A 25,745-nucleotide genomic window follows, 5' to 3' on the forward strand; every position below is an offset into this window, starting at 1 on the left:
TTTTCAACTATGTTGACTTTTGAGTCTAATTTTTTAAAGTTTTTTTTTATCCTGAGTATGAGTTATACATTCACTGTAGAAAATTTGAAACAGCGGGCAGCCCCGGTGGCGCAGCGGTTTAGCGCTGCCTGCAGCCCAGGGCATGATCCTGGAGTCCCGGGATCAAGTCCCATGTCAGGCTCTCTGCATGGAGCCTGCTTCTCCCTCTGCCTGTGTCCCTGCCTCTCTCTCTCTCTCTCTCTCTCTCTCTCTCTCTCTGCATCTCTATGAATAAATAAATAAAATCTTAAAAAAAAAAAAGAAAGAAAATTTGAAACAGGGATCCCTTGGTGGCTCAGCGGTTGAGCACCTGCCTTTGGCCCAGGGCATGATTCTGGAGACCTGGGATCGAATCCCACATTGGGCTCCCTGCATGGAGCCTGCTTCTCCCTCTGCTTCTGTCTCTGTCTCTCTCTGTGTGTGTCTCTCTTATGAATAAATAAATAAATCTTAAAAAAAAATTTTAAAACATGCAGAAAATCAGAAAAGATAATGAAACAGTCATTAATCCAACATGGTTAAGGTTTTGGTATAGCACGTTCTCATCTTGATTCTATACATTCTTTCTAGGCTATTATTATTTGTATATACATGTTTAGATATAGTAAGATTGGGAGTATACTAATTTGGAAGCTTCGTCATTTAGCCTTAGAGTATTGTGAATACTTTAATAGTGTTTTTTTTTTTTTTAAAGATTTTATTCATTTATTCATGAAAAACACAGATTGAGAGAGAGAGAGAGGCAGAGACACAGGCAGAGGGAGAAGCAGGTTCCATGCAGCGAACCTGATGGGGGACTTGATGCTGGGACTCCGGGATCACGCCCTGAGTCAAAGGCAGATGCTTAATCGCTGAGCCACCCAAGGATCCCCTTTTTCATAGTTTTAAATGATCTCTAACAATAATTTTAATGATAGCAAATCCTATTCAGTAGATGTACCCACATCCAATAAGTGGTCCTCAATGGCTGGACATACAGAATCTTTTTGAGCTTTTGTTTTCATGTTATTATTTCAGATATTTAATAGTTTCTCTCCATAGGGGCATCTAGGTGGCTCAGTAGTTAAGTGCCTTCTGTTGAGGTCACAATCTCAGGGTCTTGGGATCCAGCCCCGTGTCCTCCCTGCTGAACAGGGAGTCTCCCTCTCCCTTTCCTCCCCACCCCCAACTTGTGTATGTGTGTGTGTCAAATAAATAAAATCTTTAAAAAATAGTTTCTTTACAGAGAATATGGCATTTTGAAACTGTTGTACAAGGCTTCAGATTGGTAGTACTTCCATATTTTTGTGTTTGGGGAAGGAGGGTAGTGAACTCTGTTGACTGACATGATTTAATATTCTAATAAAATATGTTACTGTTTTGCTTTATAGAAATTCTGAAGATTATTGTGGAAATGTTTTTACCTCATATGAACCACCTGACGCTGGAACAGACTTTCTTCTCACAAGTGCTGCCAAAGGTGTAATATCATTTTAATCAGTCTACATGTTCTAAAGGCTGTTTTAATCTAGCCTCAATTTTAGATCATTTGTTCTTAACTGTGGCTCCTTTTTTCCTCATGTATCAGCATATCTGAAAACAAATAATGTAGTCAGAAATAGATCTCATGTGAGAACATGATGGTGAGTGTGATCATTAGGTAATTAAAAATTATTTTAAGTAGTATAGATCCTTTACTAATTGAATTTACATTATTTATAGCTAATTTTAAATACTCTTGTATTTCATAGCAATTCAATGAAAAATTAGGATTGATGAAGTTAGTTAAGTATCGTCTCTGTAGTTTATTGTTAAATTTCATTGTCTAGAAAAATGGAGCCAATTTTTAGGAAAAGATTTATTTTAGAAAGAAAATGGCACTGGAGTGATCATGGGGGAGGGGCAGAAGAAGAGGGAGAGAAAGAATCCCAAGCCGACTCCCCACTGAGTGCAGAGCCCTACACAGGGCTTGATCTCACAACCCTGAGACCGTGACCTGAGTTGAACCCAAGAGTTGGATGCTCAACTGACTCAGCCACCTCGGCACCCCAGGAGCCAAATTTTATTAAAGAAGTCTTAAAATTAAAAAGAGGCTAGAATAACCAAGAGAAAACATTAAGTTCACCAACTACATTATTACCTTTTAGATATATTGGTATACCTTTTCTCTGAAAAGAGACTTTTTTTTAATTGTAGGAATTAAAGGTATTTTCTTGCCCAAAATGAAACATTTTAAAATGATTTCTAGGTTTAGCTTTGAAGCAGATAATCATCAAGTTTCCTATTACTCATATTCACTTAATTGTTCTCAATCTCATCTCTATCTCAAAGTTTCTTAGAATTTTTTCTTGACCAGCAGAAAAAGATCTAGCTGTTACATATATGATATACATGTATAATTTCATTTACTTTATTGAGTGCCGTTGTTAAACCAGATAATATCCCATAGCTATTGCTAATGAAAAATTATCTGATTTTTTTTCCTTTATGTCTTCCCTTTGTAGTGTTTTCTGTTACTCTTTATTTATAATGTGCTTGCTTTTCACAGACTGTGAAATTATTTGATGACATGATGTACGAGTTAACCAGTCAAGCCAAAGGACTATCAAGCCATAATTTAGAAATCCAGACCACTCTAAGGAATATTTTACAAGTATGTCAAATTTATTAGGAAGGACATAGGGAAGGAGCTTAAACACTGTAAGAATTTTTATACTGACAGTAATTAGCTATGTATCCTTTATGTAGTGACTCGGTGTTGGAATTAAATTTATAGAATTAAAGATATGAATGCAAAAAGATAAATTTTGTATTTTTTAATAGTTTCATGCTGAGTAAACATCAAACTTGTATCAGACAACAAATAATCAAGATAGCATGCCTTACCTGTAATTTTAAAGCATATATGTACAACATTTGCTGTATGCTTTGATGTGTGGGTTAGGATTCCAGCTTTTTTTTTTAAACCAAATGGGAGCCAATTCTTCCAATATTTGTAGTTCCGATAGACTAACATTCAATGAAAGGAGGAACAGAGTGTGCATTTTGCTAACTGCTATATCCCTAATACTCAGCATATTGTCTGATAGTTTTCTAGGTCTTTGCACAAAAACATACTGTGAATGAAACTTCTTTCCTTATTTCCAGACAATGGTGCAGCTCCTAGCAGCTCTTACAGGATGTGTTCAGCATGTCTGTGCCACACAGGAATCCATCATTCTAGAAAATATTCATAGTCTTCCCTCCTCAGTCCTACATGTAATCAAAAGTACATTTGTACATTGTAAGGTGAGTAATGTGTCTGAGTATACTTTCAATGGCCTGGAATCCACAGGCAAAAGAGCTGAGGGATATAGTGTTTGCATTTAGGATTTTACATATTAGCCTATATTACTGGAATAAACTTTTCATTAGAACAAAGAACCACCACGTACAGGCATACCTTGTTTTTTTGCACTTCCCAGATAGTGTGTTTTTTACAGATTGGAAGCTTGTGGCAACCCTGTGTCCAGCAAGTCTGTTGGTGTCATTTTTCCAACAACATTCTCTTGTTTCTTGTCTTTGTATCACATTCTGGTAATTTTTGCAATATTTCAAACATTTTCATTATTGTGTTTGTTATAGTGATCTGTGATCAGTGATATGACTTGCTGAAAATTCAGATTATGGTTAGCATTTTTTAGCATAAATATTTTTAAATTAAGGTATATTCATTGCTTTTTTAAATATAAATTGAATTAATTAACTTATAGTGTATTATTAATTTCAGAGGTAGAGTTTAGTGATACATCAGTTGCATATAAGACCCAGTGCTCATTACTTCAAGTACCCTCCTTAATGCCCATCACCCAGTTACCCCATCCCCCCACCTACCTCCCCACCAGTGACCTTGTTTGTTTCCTATGGTTAAGATTTTCTAATGGTTTGTCTCCCTCTTGATTACATCTTGTTTTATTTTACCCTCCCTTCCTCTGTGATCCTGTTTTTTTTTCTTAAATTCCGCATTTGAGTGAAATCACATGATAATTGTCTTTCTCTGATTGACTTATTTCATTTAGCATAATGTTCTCCAGTTCCATCCATGTTGTTGCAAATGGCAAGATTTCATTTTTTTTTTTTTTTGATGGCTGAGTAATGTCATCCCCCCCACACACACCCCCCACATCTTCTTTATCCATTCATCTGTCAATGGATATCTGGGTCTTTCTATAGTTTGGCTGTCGTGGACACTGCTGCTATAAACATTGGGGTGCAGATGCTCCTTTGGATCACTACATTTGTATCTTTGGAGTATATATCTAGTAGTGTCATTGCTGGATTGTTAGGTAGCTCTATTTTTAACTTTTTGAGGAGCCTCCATACTGTTTTCCAGAGTGCTTGCACCAGCTTGCATTCCCATCAGCGGTCGACATAGTGTTATTGCACACTTAACAGACTGCGGTGTAGTATAAATATAACTTTTATATGCACTGGGAAACCAAAAACTTTATTTAACTCCTTTTATTGCAGTGGTCTGGAACTGAATCTGCAGTATTTCTGAGGTGCACCTGTATGTAAATATTTGTTTCAAAATGTTAAAAGGAAGTGATTATAAAAAAAATGGGCTTTTGTGGGTTTTTTGTTGTTGTTTATTCTGTTTCCTTTCTACAAAGAAAGAAGAGACAGATTTGTGTTGAGCTAAAGGAATCCTGAAATTGTTCTATTATGGCAGTGGTGGATCAGATGAATTCCTTAATGATTAGGTGCCTATAAAAAGGACACGAGTCCTTTTGTAGTCCATCTCTATTCCTGAGGCAGCTTTAAAGCATAAAAATTAGGATTTGTGGGTCACAGGCAGTTTTGATCCTGGTATTCATAGGGTGAATAAAATCACTAGTTTAATGCTTCTCTTTGGTGATAGAGTGCTAAAAGTCATGCACCTGACTGAATGTTATGTATCTCCCTTTTAGTTCTGTATAATAAAGCACACACTATATAAGGGGTGGTCACTAAACATTTGTTCAATGAGTAAATATGTGATTCAGTAGAAAGCACTGAAGTTATGAGCTTTGATAGAATGACTTAAAGTAAATTTGGTCTTAAGCTTTTTATGATTTGCAATTTCTCTTATTTTTATTTGTGATCAGGCTAGTGAATCTATCTATTCTGGACATTTACACCTAGTTTCAGACCTTCTCCAGGCTCTTTTCAAGGAAGCCTATTCTCTTCAAAAGCAGCTAATGGAACTACTGGATATGGTATGCATGGATCCTTTAATAGATGAAAATGATGATGTTTTGAATATGGTAATAGGTGAGTGAGGAAACTTCCTACTTATGTGATATATGTTGACTAAACTGTATATCCATTTAAGTTACTGAACCCAGTGTTGTTTCTAATGCTTCATGGTATTTACTCATTATGTATAAAAAAATTTAAATCCTACCTGATAAATTTTTAATCCTTTAAATTTTAGAATTTATAAAATTGGTATGTGGTGCCTTAACATAGATTTGTATATTCAGTTAATGTTCACCATACATGATTTTTCCCCAGTGATTAGTAAAGTCATGTAACTTTATACCTTGCAAAGTAGTCCAGATTCTGAGGCAGTAACTTTCAGAGTTTTTAAACCATAATTGAGTAAGAAATGAAGTTTGCATTTCTTTCCAGAGAATTATAAGTTGCGCATATATATGTATGTTCGTGACTCTGTATATATAGACTGCATTTATTATATGTAAAATAATACTGTTTTGCATATAATGTGCTCTGTCATACTATTTTTAGAGAATTACTGATTGCTACTTCATAATTTTATCACTCACCAGTGAATTATAACCCAGAGTGTGAAAAACAGCAATATATAAGGGCAAAGCTTTATAACTTTGGGTTAGAGTTAAGTTGGGTTTTTGCAGTGTATCAGGTACCTCCTGCTCTACAAAAAACCACCCCAAAATCTAGTGGATTAAAACAACTGCTTTACTTATTCATGATTCTGTGAGTTAGCAGTTTAGGCTGGGCATAGCTGGAACAGCTTTCTCTGCTCTACATGGTAACAGCTGGTTCACTCACTCGTGTTTTTGTGGTCATTGACCTCACCCATGTCTCACTGTTGGAGGCAGAAGCATCGAGCTGGCCAGGTATGGCACATCATCCAGGAGGCTAGCCCAGGCTCTGTCACCTGATGACGGCCTCAGGGTCACCATCAGGAGAGGACAAGCCCCAATGTGCAAGCACTATTATCCTGTTGACCAAAGTAAGTCATGGAGCTGAGGCCCAGATCAGTGTGGAAAGAAACGTCCAAGAGTGTAGACACAGAAAGGGAAGTCACTGGTCATTTTTATAAGTAAAAGGGAAGCGTAGAAGCCTTCCATAAATGCTTTGCAATTTTACTTTAATTCTTCCTTATTTGGTGTTCTTTCCTTTGCAACTTATTTTGCATTTTGGATTAGAATATCTATAGAATATTTCAATTATAAAAGGGCACAGCTTTTATTCTGCTGAACATTTTATTTTAGTTTATTTAGGACATTGAGTTTTATTTAGATACATGTAAATGTCAAAAATTAATTTTCTGTAATTTGTAAAAACCGTAAATCAAAAATGTGACACTTATTTTAAAAATTGTTTTGAAGCTTTTTTTCTAACTGCATTGCCTATCTTAACAAATAAACTGTTCAGTAGATAGTTTTAAATTATGAAGAAACTCACCCCATATGACATTTGAATGTCCTCAGAGCTCTGTTTTCTTTTTTTGTAGTTATTCATTCATTGTTGGATATCTGCTCTGTTATTTCCAGTATGGACCATGCGTTTCATGCCAATACTTGGAAATTTATAATTAAGTAAGTTTTTTTTTTTTTTGCTTTTGCTTTTTGTAATGTATTTTCCATATCTAAAATCTTAATTATCTCCTGTCCTGGGGCCTTCTCACACTCTCTCCCTCTGCTTGGGGTGCTCCTCTCCATACTCTGCATCTTGCTGACTCCTGTTTATCCTTTACATGTCAGCTTAAGTGTTATGTCCTTGTGATAGTGGTCTTTGCTATTCTTACCCTGAGAATGAGTTATTTTAGATCTACTATAGTATCCTGGACTTTTCTAGCTTAGTATTTCTCACAACTGTAATTAATTATTCTTAAAATTGTTTAATGTTCTTTCGTGTGCTAGACCACAAGTTCCATGCAGACAGGGCAGAGATTGTATCTTCATTCACTTGTCCATCCTCAAGGCCTAGCAGAATATGTGGAATGTTAGTAAGAGTTCAATAAATTTCATAAAGAGGAATAAGAAATTAGCCACTTAATAAAGCTAACATGACCACTTTAGAGGTAACATCAGCATGTCTTAATGATGCCATGTCTAATACAGATGATTTTTACATGTTACTTCAAGTCATATTTTTATGGTCTTATGTTACTTGATGTGTTACTTATGACTGTATTCTTTTTTTTTTTTTAATTCATTTAGGCAGAGCCTTAAGCACCAGTCAGTTATAAAGAGTCAGCTGAAACACAGAGATATAATCACCAGCTTGTGTGAGGACATTCTTTTCTCCTTCCATTCCTGTTTACAGTTAGCCGAGCAGATAACACAGTCAGATGCACAGGTAAGCATGGTGTGACAGCAGCTCTATGTTCATTAGGCAGTTACTCAGTCTCATTTGAATCTATGTATCAGTTTACCTCAAAGGGTTTTGATTTGTTTTTTTGTGGTCATTTTTTTCAATCTATGATTATTTGTAGTCCATAATTACTCTTCACCCCAAACATTGCATTAGACTCCTACCTGCTCTTATTCCCTCTAGAAACTGGCTGTTGTGCCTCCCACCCACCCCCATCCCCAGCTTTTTATGTAATAACTGGTTTAGTCAAGGCATTATCTTCAGAATTCTTTCATTCTTTCGTACCCGAGGTCACAGATCTAACTCCTTCGTCCTGTATTTATCTCAGGTCGTGTGATAGAGGCACAGACTGTCTGTTCTTCACCAACCCTATAGTGATGGGATATGCAGCTGTGTGTGTATGTGTCTGTGGGCTCAAATTCATGCACACTTATATTTATTTTGATTTCAAAAAGTTACAGTGTTGAATTGGCATCCCATTTATGAAACATACTGTATTAAAATTTATAATAAGTTTATTGGGAATTAATAGTTCATTTTCCTATAACAGTTTTATACATAGTGACTTTTGTTCTCAGACTAGCCCTTTAAATTTTATTTAACCCATAATGGCCCTAAATTATAGGATTAATAGTATTCAGGACCTAAGAGTTATATGTAATAATTTCGGTGGGAAAATGAGTTAAATATAAATATTCTTCCGTAAAGTAACAGTAACCTCCCTTCCCATTGTGGACTTGTTAGTGGATACGGGCAATTCATTTGTACCTGTGCCCCTCCCTACCCAGCAGCCATGGGGGTGGATGTGTAAGTTCCTCCCTTTGCTACACAGGGTTGCAACTCCAGGAGCAGAGGTTATCTGGAAGGACCCACCCAAGGGGAGGACAGTAGTTTGAAAAGGAGTTCTGAAGTTGGTAAGAAGGAACTGAGGAGCAGCTATAAGACTTTAGGGTCACCTTTTCCTTCTTGCTTCTCTTCTTTTTCTCTTATCTATTCTCCCCTTACATCCTTTCTTTTCTCCTTTTCTTTCCCACCCCTACTTCCTTGCATCAAGTCTCCTTTCCAGTTCCCCTCACTCTTCTGTGAGGAGGGGGAATTTGGCTGAGTATCTTGTGTCGTGGCAGGAAGGTTGTTCTTCTCCACTTCTGTATGTCTATATCCTCAACCCCAACCCCCTCTTGTCTTGCTTTCCTTCTTAAGTTGACCCCACAGACCCTCCAGCTGGTGCTGGGAGAGTAAAATTAGAAGAGATTTGGGACAGGAGAAACATGGAGAGAGTCCAAGCAATAGTATAATGGAAGAGAAAAGAGAAGTCCTGATGGTGCCTGATCAGTGTGGCTATTAGTACACAGAATAGTTTAACGTTCAGCTTCTATACAACATTTGTATGTAGAAATCAGAGAATAAATTATAAACTATCCTAACCATCCAAGCAAATTTTCATGCTTTCCTTGTGAAAATTTGGCACTGATAAAGGGACTAGCACTACTCACTGTCCATTGCCTGAAATGGAGTTTTGAGGTTCTGTGGTTTCTCCCTTCTGAACTCCCTTCTGAACCCTTCTGAATTCTGAGCAGCAACGCCCTCTGCTGTTCACTATTGATATTTATTCAGGAATTAAATGATTATTTTAAGTCTTCCAAGCAGTTTTCTCACTTTGTTTTCAAAAGCATCAAAATAAAACTACCAAATTTAATAGCTGCTATGCTATTTATGAAAGCATACAGATGTATCAGTCCCTGTAGTAGGTTCCTAGGCCTGCTATAAGGGCACCTGGGTGGCTCAGTGGGTGAGCATCTGCCTTTGACTCCGGTGGTGATCCTGGGGTTCTGGGATTGAGGTCTGTATCGGGCTCCCTGCAGGGTACTTGCTTCTCCCTCTGCCTCTCTCTGTGTCTCTCATGAATAAATAAAATCTAAAAAAAAAAAAAAAAAGAAGAAATTACCACAGGTGTGCCTAGGTGGCTCAGTGGTTGAGCATCTGTCTTTGGCTGAGGTTGTGATCCCAGGGTCCTGGGATGGAGTCCTGCATCAGGCTCCCTGCAGGGAGCCTGCTTCTCCCTCTACCTATGTGTCTGCCTCTCTCTCTCTGTCTCTCGTGAGTAAATAAATAAAATCTTAAAAAAAAAATTACCATAAATTGAGTGCCTTACACAATTTATTATTCCATAGTTCTAGAGGAGACAAGTCTATAATGTATCAGAAGGAACATGTTCTTTTGAAAGGTCTTGGGTAGAGTCTGCTCCATGCCATTCTGTTAGCTTCTGGTGTCACTGGCATTCCTTGGTGTATAGCTGCAGAACTCCTTTCTCTGCCTCCATCATCACGTGGTATTCTCTCTCTGGGTCCTCATATCATCTTCATATAAGGACAAGACACCAGTCATACTGAACTGAGGGTATACCCTATTCCAGTGTAGCTTCAGCCTACCTAATTATATCTTTGATGACCCTGTTTCCAAATAAAGTCATATTCTGTGGTACTGGTGATTAAAACTTTAACATATCTTTTTAACAAGATTGACATTTATTCTCTATTAAGTTTTGAACACAGTTTCAAAAAGAGAATGTCATATTAAACTTTTTAACATATACTTTTTTAACCCCAGTGATTTAGTTTTTCTTTTTTAAAATTTTTTTAATGTTTATTTATTTATTTATTCATGAGAAACACAGAGAGAGAGAGAGGGGCAGAGACACAGGCAGAGGGAGAAGCAGGCTCCATGCAAGGAGCCTGATGTGGGACTCGATCCCGGGTCTCCAGGATCACACCCTGGGCTGCAGGCGGTGCTAAACCGCTGCACCACCGGGGCTGCCCAGTGATTTAGTTTTTCTATAAAGATAGGGAAATTTATTTATCAGGCATTTAAAAATAAATTTAATTTCCACTGTAATTGCTACCTTTCTTTATATAATGCTTATAGAAATTGATATTTGGAAAATAAACATATACTTTTCCATATAAATATATAGCTTATTATAAATGTAAAAATACTTTTTTAAAAGATTATTTATTTGAGAGAGAGCATGTGCACAGAGGGAAAGGGAGTGGGAGAAGTAGACTCTCCATTGAGTAGGGAGCCCAATGTGGGGCTCCATCCCAAGACCCCAAGATCATGGCAAAATCCAAAGGCAGGTGTTTTAACCAACTGAGCCACCCAGGTGCCCGTAAAATATTTTTAATCGAAGTATAGTTGGCTTACAGAATTATATTAGTTTCAGATATACTACATAGTGATTTGTTGACAATTGTAGGCAATATTAAAATGCTCATCACAATTAAGTTACCACTTGTCACCATATAAAGTTATTACAATACCATGGAGTATATTCCCTATGCTGTACCTTTCATTCCTGCAGCTTTTCATTCCTTAACTGGAAGCTTGTGCCCCTCACTCCCCTTCACCCTTTTTGGTCATCCTCTTACATCATCTTCCACCCCCACCTCTGGCAACCACCATTTTGTTCTCTGTACTTAATGAGTCTGTTTCTGTTTTGTTTTGTTTTTTAGATTCCACATGTAAGTGAAATCACATAGTACCTGTCTTTCTTGGTCTGACTTCTTTAACTTAGTACGATATGCTCTAGATCAGTCCGTGTTGCGAATGGCAAAATGTCATTCTTTTTTGTGGCTGAGTAATAGTCCAGTGTGTGTGTGTGTGTATATATATGTATGTGTGTATGTATGTGTGTACACATTACATCTTTATCCATTTCATCTATCATTGGAAAGTTATGTTCTTTCCATATCTGGGCTATTGCAAATAATGCTACAGTAAACATGGAGGTACATATATGTTTTTGAATTAATGTTTTCATTTTCTTTGGGTAAGTACCCAGATGTGGGACTACTAGATAATATGGTATTTCTATTTTTAGTTTTATAAAGAACCACCACACTATTTTCCATGGTGTCTACCCAGTTTATTCCCACCAACTGTGCATGAGGATTCCCTTTTCTCTACATCCTCCCCAACACTTACTATTTCTTATTTTTTTGATGCTAGCCTTTCTGACACGTGTAAGGTGATATCTTGGTTTTGATTTACATTTTTCTAATGATAGTGATGTTGAGCTTCTTTTCATATATCTGTTGACCATCTGTGTATCTTTGGAAAAATGTCTATTCAGGTGCTCTGCCCATTTTTTAATCAGATTGTCTGCTTTTTTGGTGTTGAGTCATAGGAATTCTTTATGTATTTTGGATATTAACTCATTATCAGTATATTATTTGCAACTTCTCCCTTTTGTTGCTTTTCATTTTGTTGATGATAAACATGTACTTCTATATCTGTATGCCTATACTTAGCTTCATTGCATGCTACATTTAGCTTTATTAGTATTTTTGTTTTATTTTTAAAGAAAGGATGCTTGGTATTTAGAAACATTGAAAATGATCTCCCCACACCTTCTTTGTTGACATTAGGATGCAAACCTTTCTTTCTTTCTTTCTTCCTTTCCTTTCCTTTCCTTTCCTTTCCTTTCCTTTCCTTTCCTTTCCTTTCCTATCCTTTCCTTTCCTTTCCTTTCATTTCGTTTCCTTTCTTTCTTTCTTCCTTCCTTCCTTCCTTTTTTTTTTTTTTTTTTTTTTAGAGAGAAGGGGGAGGGACAGAGGGAGATCTCTAGCAAAGCAAGTTCCCCTCTAAGCGCAGAGTCCAATCTGGGGTTCCATTCCAGGACCCTGAGATCATGACCTGAGCCGAAATCAAGAGCTGGATGCTTAACCAACTGAGCCACCCAGGTGCCCCTATAAACTTGCTGTTCTAAGCTATTCAGTAAATCAAGATGGGAAAATAAGTTTTACACTTGCTTTTTGAAAATATCAAAATAGAAACTCTAAACTCTAAATTTAATGAATCTGGTTAGTAATGAAGTTTAAAACTAGATCCTCCGACCAAACGTTTTAAAATTTTCCCCATGAATGAGAAAGAAAAATTGAAAGTAGGCAAACACGATAAGTTGTATGTTACTGGCCATTCATTTAATAAGCATTTCCAGAGTTTTTACTCTGTGTAAGTCAAATTTTTTGCCCTCAACAATTTGCAGTCTAGGCCTGGAATAGTGTGATCTTTGGAGACCTGGATGTTGGCTGATAAGAGTAAAGGTAGGAACCCAATCATGAAATCAGGGAAGATTTCTTGTGATACGACATCTAGGCCTAAGATTTCTTATTGAGTATATTATAAGGTCAGTGTAGATTTGTCTTTAATTTCTGTACTTTTAAGCTTCCATAGCACTCTATAAGAAAATTCATGTTTATTTTTATCAGAGAATGGTGAATTTTCATCTAGCGTATTTCTGGTGAGGAATTGTTTCCAAACATTGTTAATAAAGATCACAATGAAGGGTCATATTTAATTAATGGATCATCCAGTTCTGTTTTGATTGGTTTATTTAAGGTTTTGCCACATTGGAAAGAAATCAAAAATAGTCAATTAACATTAAAGTTAAGATAGGGTATTTCATACAAAATTCTCAGAATTAAAGACAATAAGGTATCTATTTGACTTAATTTTATGGTACTAATTTAAGCTTTCTGGATTACAGTGTATATTAACACATAGGGAGTGACAAAACAACCCACATTTATTGAGTTGCCTACTTAAACCTCACCATAACTATAGGATAAGCCACATATTGCAATCTCATAGAGGGGTTTAATAACCTTCCCAAGGTATATAGTAGCTGTGGTAGGGCCAGAATTTCAGTCCAGGCAGGATGACTCCATAGTCTCTACTCCCCCACATACACATAGCTATCTTGGTATTACCACTGTTTTATCAGTTTGCAAATTTCACACACACAAAACCCTCACATCATGATACAGAAATATTTAACATGGAAAGTGAAATCCTACCTTCATCTTCTAGAGAGAACCACAGGTAAAATTTTGATTTATTTTTGTGGGGTTAGGGAGCAAATTGACACGCTTTTAAATAATAATAGGATGATATACATACAGTTTTACAGCTTGATTTTTCACTGAATTATCTTAGGGCTTTTTGTGTCTGTGAAGATAAATCTACCCAATTTAATAGCTCTATGCAATTAGTTTATGAAAATACCTTGAATTTATTAACCCATTCTCTAGGTGACAGATACTTGATTCATTTCAGTTTTCACTATATAAAAAGAGTTGTATTGCATTTCTGTCCTAGCTAGTATTTCTATAGGATATATTTCCAGAAGTGGAACTGCTACTGGGTTAAGGGGATTCAACACTTTAGCTTTTAATAATAATGCAAAGAATGTATTATCTTATGCTCCCAGAAATGGTAAAACAAAGTGCCTATTACCCCACTTCTTCAGTAACTTTGGGATATTACCAGTCTTTTTTTTTTCATATTTGCTAATCAAATAGCCTTTTCCTCAAAAGGTACAGAATGAGGTCATAATTTGAATTTTTTCAGTATTAGTTTATTGGCAATTCTGTGAACTGCCTTCTCATGTATTTTTCCTGTTTTCTTTCACATGTCATTCTTTTATTAATTTGAAACTTTTTTCTTTTGACCATCTGTTGATCTCCATATAGCAAAAAGCAATAAGGTATTTAAATTTCTTTCACTTTCAGACCAACCAGCAATGATCACCTACCTCTTTTGCTTCATAACTTAAGATTTCTCTTCAGTAGAGTTTAATTTTTTGAAATATCTGTCATTTGGTATTTGTGTTGCTACTAACAATTCAGAGAAGAATTATGTTTGCTTGGAAAAGATTTATACTCTGTTTATTAAGAGGTCTCTTTAGAAAATATTGTCTCATTTATAAGGTTAGTTAATTTCATTCTTATTATGCTTTCTTTTTTCCTTCTTTGGAACAGGATAATGCTGATTATAGATTATTTCAGAAAACACTCAAATTGTGTCGTTTCTTTGCTAACTCCCTTTTGCACTATACTAAGGTAAGGACTATTTTTTATAATGTGTAAATGAGAAATCTATAATAAATAATAAATTGTCCTACTTCTGTCATTCCTGCCGAATTAATCTTTTGAAGGTATTTTGTCAACGTATTTTATAGGTTTTCTAAAAAATATTAAATGTTGAGCATCCAGTATCTCATTTGCATTGCTATCATTATCATGTTATTATTTTTATTAAATTCTCTGAAAAAAATATTTTTTTAAAGTATAAATATAAATAAAATTATAAGGACAAGCCAATTTTCAGAAGATAATTCAGTTTGGCTTTAAATACTGTTTATTAACTTCTATCTTATTTTTAAATTTTTTAATTGAAATATTCAAAGCTTTAAAACTGTATACTAATTTTAAGAAGACTTGCATATTGGGGAGTCATCAGGATAGCAATGATAGTTGAAGTTCTGTGAATAGACTAGATAAGTTAGCAAGACAGATTATTTGGAGAGAAGAGCAGAAAATGCTTATAACAGCCAAAGAAACATCATTAGTAATAGGTACTACTGATTTAAAAAAAAAAAAAAAAATGGTTGTCTATGTTGAATTTGTCCTTAACCTTGTCTTCCTCTCTGAAGGAAAAGGTAAGGCTCTCCAGTGACTTTATTACACTCAGAATTCCATGACAGGCACACTGACTCCTGACACATTGTCAGCCTGTTTGATGTGCTTCTGAACTGGTCCTTCTGGGCAACTGCTACTTACCATAGTTGGCTGCTCTAACACTCAGTTCCCTACAGCTTACAGGATGTGTATTTCTGGGCAGGGGCCCATTGGTGGAAGGGTCCTGGCACCAATGGCACTTGATAGGCAATTACCTATCTGATATTTGTTTGATATGTAGGAGGCAGAATTATGCCTAATTATGCCATTTTTAATCTTTTTCTATCAGAGGAATTTTTAATTTTTAAAATATATCCTCAGTTTTTTTCTATATCCTATAGTACAATAAGAACTATTTATTTTTTCCTAAGAGATAGCCTAGCCATAATGGAGCAATTACAACTGTACTCAAATCCTAACTTTGCTGGTTCTCAGCTATGTTACTTGATCAAGTTACTTGATACTTTAGCTTTCTATATTATGGAATAGTAGTATGTCATAAAATTTCTGAGAGGACTAAGATAAAGTGATATACCTAAAGTCATTTGCTACATGTCTACGGAGCACTTGGTAGGTACTCAGTGATAGCTGCTCATTATGGTTTTGGTGATAGTTTTAATGGTAAATTAGGTGCTTAGCCTTAGCCTTAGCCTTTTATTCTCATACAAGAAACTTTTTTTTTTAACACGGCACATCCAGAATTTTATTTTATTTTGCATGCCTTTGTGAGAAGATATGTGTTAGAAAAGCACAGTACATACAAAGAATGAATAGAGTTGTTTTATTTTAGGAATTTCTTCCTTTACTTTCTGATTCTTGCTGTACATTGCACCAGCTTTATCTTCAGATACACAGGTAAGAAGAATGCCATGTGATTACTAAAATGTAACAGTGCCATATGAACCATACAAAGGTTAAAAGTGTATGCCATTTAAAATAAAACACAAGAGTAATTTTTTTACTATTTTAGTACATTTTTATCTGCTTGTTTAAAATAATTGAAGATTTAAAGAGTATATTCCATGTGAGTTTTACTTATCTTTGTATTCTTAACTAGTACCTTATAACAGGTACCTTATACCTTATACTACCTTAACTAGTACCTTATACCAATTATACCTTACAATTGGTATGATGATAAATACCAAAGGCCAAAAAAAAAAAAAAGAGGTTATATATACATGGATATGTTGTTTTTTATCTTTGTAGCTTTTTGTTTTATTTCTAGAAATTTAAGTCAAGTAGTAGTTAACTCCATCTCAGAAAAAAAAAAAAAAAAAAGAGTGAATTACAGTAAAGAATCATTTAAATAGGGGCTGAGTGATATGTGGAATTGCAGACCTCCAAGGAGCCCTCAATTTGACACTAAAATACTCTGTCAACTCATTTGTCCAGCATTTGTCCAGCAGTCCTCCATTCTCCTAGACAGCATTTTCCATGCCTCTCCTTCCTTAAACTTTCCACATCTCTCACCCCTCCTCCCCATTCTCCTTGTCAGTTCATGTCCTCACTGTGCTGTCACTGAAAAAGATGAAAGCATGATTTTCTCCACACATTGACTGTGCTGCTTGGGTCTTGGTCTGCATATTCCCTGTTCCTGTGAAGGAGTTTTCTGTGCACCTGCCCATGGCGAGCCTCCATGCCTGCACTGGTTCATCTGCCTGCACATGTTCAAGGACCTTGCTCAAGCAACTGTTTCCTTTCCCTCTTGCATCACTAGTCTTCCCTCCCTACCGGGTTTTCCTTGTCAGTATCCAGCATGTTATTTTTCTTATCGTAAGAATACAAAACTAAACCTCTCAACTTCATATCCTCCTCCACATGCCTTCCACTTCTGTTTAAAACAAACTCCTAGGAGTTGTCTGTCTATATCACTGTCTCTACTTTGTTTTCTTGTGACTGTTCTAGACAGGCTTTCCATTCCATCACTTCACTAGAACTTCTCGTCAAGGTCGTCAGTGACATCCACATTGCTACATCCAGTGGTCAGTTTTCAGCCTCATCTTATGTAACCTGTCTGTAGCACTTCATCCTTCTTTTTGAACTTTTTCTTCCATTGGCTTCTAGAATACTTCTCCCTCTTATTCTCTTCTAACCTCACTGGCTGCTTCTCCTCAACAGGTTCCTTGTCTACCCAGCTGAAGTTGAGTGTGCCTCAGCAGCTGGTCTTGGTCCTCAGGCTTCATTTCTCTCTTAGGTCATTTTGTCTCATGATAAGTGTGTCTCCCCCTTTAATGTCGAACTCTGCCAGTTGGGGCATCTGCACTTACATCCACCCAGACCAAACTCTTGATTCCCAACCATTCCATCTCTACCCCTGACAAAATCTGCTTCCCTAGTAGCATCCTCATTTCAGTTTAAATGAAAACTCTGGGGGCGCCTGGGTGGCTCAGTCAGTTAAGCAACTGACTTCGTTTCAGCTCAGGTCATGATTTCAGGGTTGTGGGACTGAGCCCCGTGTTGGGCACCATGCACAGTGAGAAGTCTGCTTGAGATTTTCTCTCCTTCTCCCTCTGCCAGTACTCAGTCCTTCCCCCCAAATACATAGCAGGCAGCTCTGTTCTTCAAATTGATCAGGCCAAAAAACCTTGCTATCATCGCTGACATTTTTTTCTATGTGCCATTCATTAGCAAATTGTCAGTATCGCCTCCAGCATAGACATATTCAGTGTGTATTCAATGTGTATACCTATTGAATGCGGCCAGTTCTTACCACGAGAATTGCTCACATCCAATGCCATACAGTACTGTGTTCTTACCTGGGTTTCCACAGAGAGCATCCTACCCTGGCCTAGTCTGTTGGCCAGAGTGAGTGATGAGACATCAGTGAGATCACTGAACTTCTCTGTACCAACCTACAAATGATTCACTATTCAAACAGAATTCAGTAGAATTTCCTGTCTACCGTACCTTGTTTTATTTTTTTTTTCTCCATGGCACTTACTAACATCTGTTATATTACGGATTTACTTGCTTACTTGTTTACTAACTGCCCCCTTCATTAGCATGTGAACTTTATAAACGCTGTGACCTTGTACATTCTGTTTACTACTGTGTTACGTGCTCTTGGAACAGTGCATGGCATGTATACACATGCATTTAAGAAATACTTGTCACATAAATTAATTAAAAAATACATGATTTGATTGAAAAACAAGTACTTGCTTTGATGCTTAGTAGCTGTAGTTCAAGTCCATGGAATTTCACTATATATTTTATTAATATATATCTTTCACCTTACTTATACCTTAATCCTCACCAGCAACTCTGAATCAACACCACAAATGAAGAATCAGACAGTCAAATGAATGAACCAAAGTCACACAACTAGAAACTGACAGACTGTTGCTTTTCCATTACACTATAAAGGCCTTAAGTGTTTCTCTTAAGTGCATCCCTTTAAATGCTGTTATTCCCTGCTAGACAGGGTTTCCTTAGGTATCTTCAAGTTAAATAACAAGTTAAATATCCTCAATTAAAATAACGTGGCAAAAAGTACACATCTTACTTCAAAGAGGTTTGACTAAAGTTTTGTTTCAACTCTGTATACTGAGACGTCTTTCATGAAAAAGTCTTTGAATTGTCATTCAGGACTAGTGTACAGTTTAATTCTTACAAAGCCCTTGTTTCTGAGTATTAATTCAAATCAACTTTTTTTTTTTTCAAATCAACTTTTAACAGAAGTGACAAAGCTACAGTTTATCAGAATATCTTTCTATATTCTGTTTTCATATATATATGTTTTCTGTTTATATATATATATGTGTGTGTTTTCTGTTTTTATATATAATGTTTTTACTGGTTATTTGATATTCATATTTTCAAGGTCTTTTTTTTTTTAAGATTTATTCATTTTTATTTTAGAGAGAAAAAGTGGGTGGAGGGGCAGAGGGAGAGAGAGATCTCCAAGAGACTCCCTGCTGAGTTGGGAGCCCAGGGTGGGTTTCTATCCCAGAACCCGAAATCAGGACCTGAGTCAAGAGTCAGATGTTTAACCAACTGAGCCACCTAGACACTCCTTCGTGGTCTTTTTTTTAAGGATACTACTGTTAAAATGGTATTAAAATGACCAAAATAATAGTAAGGATTTTTCGAAGATTATAAACGTCTAATTCTGTAGAATTATATTCATGTTACTTAGTTTGGAGGTCTTCATACAATTGTGGTATCAATTTAGTGCTTTGAATTTTGTTTTATAAAATACATGCTACATATTTTTTATATATTTTACTGCTAGAAGAAATTGGTTTGCAGTACTTATGTCTACCTAAAATTAGAAGAAACCTGTTAATGGATGAACTTTTTCTCTCTCTTTCTAGCAAGTTTCCTCCCAGCCTATATGCTGCCCAGATCTCTAAAGCACAACAGGAGGAAATAGCGGGTACTTTCCTAGTTACACTGGATCCACTCATCAATCAGCTTCTCACGTTCCAACCTTTTGTACAAGTGGTTTTGGACAGTAAATTAGGTAAGCTTCAAAACAGATTTAATCTTAAACCTTCTAATAATTATGATGTGTTAGAGACAGGGTTATTTCCTTTTTGTAATCATCCTTTTTAAAGATTATTATTTAAGATTCCTTCTACTTTTTCTTTAAATGAGAAAAACAGTCCAAGGAAACAGTTATGCCTCTGACTTCTTTACGCATCACAATCAGATAGCTGTTGAAAATACATAGAGTATATTTTTACTAATTTGTTATAACTTAATGCATATGTTTTTATCTCCTATAAGAGCTGCCGAGTGAACTACAGTTCCCACAATGTCTTCTGCTGGTTGTCATCATGGATAAGCTGCCCTCTCAGCCTGAGAATGTGCAGGCCCTGTGGTGCACAGAAAACCAGCTCACAGAAGCTACAACCAGGTAGAAAACGTGGTGGTGTTTCTATCCAGTCATCTCACAGATGGTGTAGAATGCCCTGTCATTTGGAATGATCTTGAAATTAAGTTTTTGTTTACATCAGATAATGCTAGTTAATAATTGCTGTGTAGACCTCATATGTATTGGTACTTTATAGATATAAAAAATAGAAGTCTATAAGAGATGATAAAAATATTTTAATTTTATTCAGTATTTTAGAAGTTTTTGCCTGAGACCTAGTGTTATAAACATTGCATGTCAGAAGGTAGATGTATTTACCAACATTTAAAGATGAGTTCTGTTAAATAGAATGCTGGATTCTTAAGTTCTGTCCTAGGAAATTTCCTCATTTGTCCCCCTGGCCACCACCAGGCTGTAGCATCTTACTGCAGGGGTGATTGCTGTGCTGGAGCGCTCAGCCTTTCCTTGAGTGCACTCTGTGTGCCAGAGCAGGTCACCTCCTGAAGCCCTGTTGTGAGCCTCCTGATCCTGCTTACACAGCAAAGCCAGTGCCAGGCTGCCCAGCTTTGGGCTCCAAGTCTGGCCCTCTGCCGCCACCCCCGAGTGGTGCCCCTCATCTTGTCACTCATGTAGTTTTCTGAACACATGCCTCACTTTGGTCACACTGGCTGTTCACACCTGCTGTCTTTGCCTGTGTATATTTTGCCTGTGTATAATTTTTTATTCAAATCCTCTATGAAGATTTCTTAAACGATTTCAGTCTTAAAATAATCCCTCTCTGTTTTACACCTGTTTTCTATTTTCTATGTAATATCTAATATATATTTAAATTCCGGGTTCTTTGATTACTTTTAATTTTGTCTTTATGTAGTTCAGTACTATAATAAATAGGTGATAAATGATAAAAAAAAAAAGTACAGGAAAATTCTCCTTTAAGGAATTTGTCTAACAGTGACATTTTATTTTTATGGTGACATATTCACACATATTGGAAGCTGTCATTGATATACACCTCTTGAGACATTTTGCTTTGTGAAAGTAACCCTCCATATTACCATGTTATTATGATACCTGCTAAATGTTAAATGTGAATAGTGAGAGGTTCAGTGTTCTCAATTTCCCTGCAGGGTATCTCTACTCAAAGCCATATTCTACAATTTTGAGCAATGTGCTGGTGAACTGTCTCTGCCTGTTCATTTACAAGGAATAAAGAGTAAAGGGCAAATGGAAGTTGCTGTCACCTTGTATGAGCATGTTTGCGTTCATCTGTGTACATTTATTACTTCCTTTCATCCTTCACTGTTTCCTGAACTGGTAAGTTTGTTGCCTACTGTCTAAAGTTACCCCTCTGCTTTCTTTTCACTGAAATTTTGACTTCTATACAGAAGAAAGGTATAGTTAATGTGTACTCTTTTTGAATGTCATTCTCTCAATTTGCACATTTTACGCTTGTAAGTCAGTTTTGTCTTAGGAAATGGTAATCCTAGAGTCCTGTAGTACTCAGATGTAGTGGCTAGCTAAAACATTTGAAAACATTTTGGGTGGGAAAATTTGGAAAGATAGAGTGAAAAGAGGAAAAGTTGTAAGGTTTTACCGAATTCAATTTCATAAAGAGAAGGAGAATAGTAGATTATAGCACCAAGTCTCCTGTAGATTTTAGGCATAATGTTGATTTTCCTTAACGGAATTAAAAATAGAAAAGATGTTGAGAAAATTATAAGAAAAAAATCTTGAGATTTATATAAGGATCAATATCCTTTAAGATATTTTACAGTGGTTAATATCTAGCACTAGAACCTTTGTGGATCCTAATGATTGAGTAACCATATTTAAAATCACTTTTGAATCTCCATAGCCCAGCATAATGCTTAGTATATAGTAGGTGCTCAGTACATATGGAGGGAATGTGTTATAGGCTCTCTGAGATATTAGAAAGTTGAGCTTTTTAAACACTGAGGATCTGTTGTTACTTGGATTGTGATGGTGTTTTGTTTTATTTTGAGAAATGTAATCATAATAACGTATCATGTACTTTCTGTTTTTCATTAGGATGTTGCCCTATTGAATGCTGTGCTTAGTGCTAACATGATCACCTCTTTGTTAGCTATGGATGCATGGTGCTTCCTTTCCCGGTATGATGTACTTTTTTTGGTTTTTGGATTGATTTATAGTAGTCACTGATAGTAAATGATGTTATACTTGTAAATTTATAGAAAAATTCTGTCTTAATAATCCTTAAAAATAGTTTGATTTCATATCATAGCACTAAATCAGGAACCAGTTTCCTTCTTTCCTTTTTACAGTTCAAGTAATAGATAACCGTTACTTAGGTAGTTTTGTATATTGTGGCATTCTCTTTGCCCATGGGGAAATTGCAGCTTCGAATAGTTAGTGCTTTTTGGAAGTTCATCTCCTTGCTTTTCTGAATAATTGCATAAATTATTTCATAAAGATTATCTTCTTTTATATCAGATATGGGACTGCTGAACTCTGTGCCCACCATGTCACCATAGTGGCTCAGCTGGTGAGTAGAATTACAGGGCTTAAAACACTCACTTTCCATGCAGTTCCTTTAAGGATATGATAATCTTAAAGAATGTGAATATCAAAAGGAGAGATAGTATGGTAGCTAAACTCTTTTGACAGTGTCTTTGCTGTGCATTAATGCTGATGCTACTGAGAAAGGTGTGCCAGAAACAATGTCAAACTGGAGAAATTGTCTCATATTGTCAAAATCTTACAGAGTTCTATTAATTGTTCTGGAAAAGGAAGACTAGTTTAATGGAGAATAAATTTGAACTTGAATGCAAAGTAGAAAATAAGAAAAAAGAATTAGTTGTAATGTTGATTACTGAGAGCTTCCTTCCTTCCTTCCTTCCTTCCTTCCTTCCTTCCTTCCTTCCTTCCTTCCTTTCTTTCTTTTTTTCTTTCAAATGGCTTAGACTACCTCCCTCTTGATTTTGTTGTATCATAATGATTTGAGAGGGACTAAATGTTGCAGTGATTAATGCCTTTTTGGGAAAGAACTCATGCTTTGTGAATGGTTACAAAGAGAAAATGATTTAGTGATGATTTATTTTAATCTTTACAACATTGACCTTTTTTTGCTTTTAAATTTTGAGATGTTTGATATATTCCATGTGATACAGTCATGTCTTTATTTCAGTTTTTTGTCCCTGGCCTTTGATAAAGATGTCATCTGGATCAATGTGTCTTTTGTTTCTTAATAGCTGTTATGTCATATGGTTCTTAGTTTGCAGCTTAAAAATGTTGTAGACTAAGTCTGGTGAGGTGTATAATAACCAAACAGCTGGCACATGTGTCTCCAGGGCTAATCATCTGGAGCCCATACACACTTCTGAATCCTTTTTTTTTTTTTTTTTTTAATTTTTATTTATTTATGATAGTCACACAGAGAGAGAGAGAGAGAGAGGCAGAGACACAGGCAGAGGGAGAAGCAGGCTCCATGCACCGGGAGCCCGACGTGGGATTCGATCCCGGGTCTCCAGGATCGCGCCCTGGGCCAAAGGCAGGCGCTAAACCGCTGTGCCACCCAGGGATCCCCACTTCTGAATCCTTAATACATCTTGCACAAGACAGATCCAAAGTAATATTATGTTTATATTATCTTCTTCAAATAAAAGCATTCATTTAATTAAGTAAAAGCTCTCCTAGTGTATTATGATAGGAATTGATCTTCAGAAAATTGAACTTATAGAATCTTTTAATGGAGCTCCTATCTAGAGTTACACCCACCTCTGCACTATTGTGCTTAGATCTTTAAAAGATTCCATGAATTGTCTTTGAGTAGGAAGATTAACATATCAAGTTACCATCTAAATGGTATGGATGATTATTCTGTTTCTATCCTCCAAATAGAAATTCCAGAGGGTTGTTTATAAACACAATGTCAGAATTGTTTTCTCATTATAAAAGTAATCTAGGTTAATAGAAGAAAAACTAATTAAAGCTCTAAATTAATTAAAATCTTTGGTCCTGGAAAGCGCTGCTATTAATATTATAGCATATAAAAACTTGTAAAAGCCATGATTTTAAATCGATCTTTCCTCTCCTTTATTTTCCCAGATAAAATCCTGCCCTGGAGAATGCTATCAGCTTGCCAACCTATCAGTACTGTTGAGGCGGCTCTTCTTCTTCATGGCTCCATCACAACAGGCAAGGATAGCATCTTGGTCACTGTCTTTGAGCAGCTGCTGAGAAATGGATTCAAACTCTTGGAAGGCTTCCCACTGCCCCATATATTCTATGTTTAAATGTTGACATGGTCTGAGCATAAATTTTTAATGTAGTGATTGCTTTGCTTATTGCTTTTAGATGGGTTTAGATTTTAATATTGTTAAAAACCAGAGCCATACAGTAAAGTGGTAAAAGTGGGTTTTATTCTGGGATTGTTGCTGTAGGGAAAAGAGGCCTCTGGGTAGAACTTGGCTCAAATCTGAATATAGCATAACCTCGTAGGATCTCAAGCAAGGTGCAGGTCAGTGGGTGAAATTACTTAGAAGAAACATCAAGGGTAAGGAGGTGGTTCTTGCTAAACTGACAGGTAAGATTCTTGCTGAACATAGACCAAAGTGATCAAATGCCAAGGCTGAGGGATCCTTTCTAGATTGACTTAGCAGAATTCTTGCTAAAACCGGACAATGCAGGCCTAAGGATGGACACAGTCCCAGGCACAGCATCATGCCATGCTTAGAAGGGTGCTCAGTAAATATTGGTAGTTGGTTCATTCGTTCTTTCTTTTTTAATATTTATTTATTTATTTATTTGAGCGAGAGCAAGTGTGCAAAGGGGGGATGAGGGACAGAGAGAGGGAGAGAGAATCTTAAACAGGTTCCATGCCCAGTGTGTAGTCTGACATGGGGCTCAATCTCACAACCCTGAGATCATGACCTGAGCCAAAATCAAGAGTCAGACGACTGACTGAGCCACCCTGGTACCCTGGGAGTTTGTTCTGAATAGAATATTTGCCTCAAGTCCATGTCTGCTTTCCTGCCTGAGAGTGATTGCCAGGCCCCTGAGGAACCATGCCAACTTCCTGGCCCTCTTCCATGCAGGTGATTCTGAGGCTGAAAGCACAGCAGATCCACCTCCTAGCCCTCTGGAAAATACATAAGGGGTGCTGTTCTCCCCTCCAAAACTTCAGAGGAATTATCTGCTCCATGTCCCTTCAGATTTGAGTACCTTTTATTCTCTGAAAGGTCTTTCCCTGGTTCCTGGTTTACTGACGTTAATAGTGGCTCTGGTGATGGAGGCCCTAGCTAAAGATGTGGGATTGGGAGGGAAAGTCTCTTTTAACCTCACTTTTCTTATTTATTAAATGGGAATAAAATTATCCTTTTACCGGGGTTGTGGTGAAATTTTAACCTTTAGAAAATACAACTCAGAATGAATGATCTCTAAGTGAGATCTATAAACTTTGTTATAGATAAACTAGTTTCTGTTTAGGGATCTAGATACTCCTTAATTTTCTAAGTGTCTCCAAATAATTGAGGCTATTGAATACTAAGTTACTTTATGGATTTTGAGGGGTTACTTTTAATTTTTTCCTTCAGTTGTCAAATACGGATTTCCTGGTCAAGTTACGGTGTGAAAATTTAAAGGGGCATACCTAAACTTGAATTCTTGTCTTGAGAGTCTGTGGGTGTAGTTAATCCTAAAATTGAGATACTAACCTTCCCTAGAGGCAGGGCTGAGACTTGAGACCTGGAACGGAAGCTGCTCTTCACAAGAGTATGTTTTTCTGCCAGGCTTTGTCTTTTTCC

General features: G+C 36.4%; 1 protein-coding gene across 4 annotated transcripts in view; it reads left to right on the forward strand.

Annotated features, from left to right (window-relative positions):
* Positions 1-25,745, forward strand: part of C1H1orf112 (chromosome 1 C1orf112 homolog) — a 39,789-nt gene that overhangs the window by 3,267 nt on the left and 10,777 nt on the right. For 2 of the 4 annotated variants that reach the window (XM_041758241.1, XM_041758249.1), the window contains exons 3-16: positions 1,410-1,498; positions 2,567-2,671; positions 3,166-3,306; positions 5,145-5,310; positions 6,761-6,845; positions 7,470-7,608; positions 14,442-14,522; positions 15,931-15,995; positions 19,460-19,608; positions 19,875-20,004; positions 21,090-21,276; positions 22,012-22,094; positions 22,435-22,486; positions 24,049-24,138. In XM_041758241.1, the coding sequence (XP_041614175.1) occupies positions 1,410-1,498; positions 2,567-2,671; positions 3,166-3,306; positions 5,145-5,310; positions 6,761-6,845; positions 7,470-7,608; positions 14,442-14,522; positions 15,931-15,995; positions 19,460-19,608; positions 19,875-20,004; positions 21,090-21,276; positions 22,012-22,094; positions 22,435-22,486; positions 24,049-24,138 (1,562 nt within the window). Of the gene's footprint in view, positions 1-1,409; positions 1,499-2,566; positions 2,672-3,165; positions 3,307-5,144; positions 5,311-6,760; positions 6,846-7,469; positions 7,609-14,441; positions 14,523-15,930; positions 15,996-19,459; positions 19,609-19,874; positions 20,005-21,089; positions 21,277-22,011; positions 22,095-22,434; positions 22,487-24,048; positions 24,139-25,745 lie in introns of those variants that run through there. The other 2 variants (XM_041758258.1, XM_041758265.1) reach the window with 2 other exon arrangements.

Source organism: Vulpes lagopus, chromosome 1 (genome assembly GCF_018345385.1).
Source record: "Vulpes lagopus strain Blue_001 chromosome 1, ASM1834538v1, whole genome shotgun sequence".
Lineage (NCBI taxonomy): Eukaryota > Metazoa > Chordata > Mammalia > Carnivora > Canidae > Vulpes > Vulpes lagopus.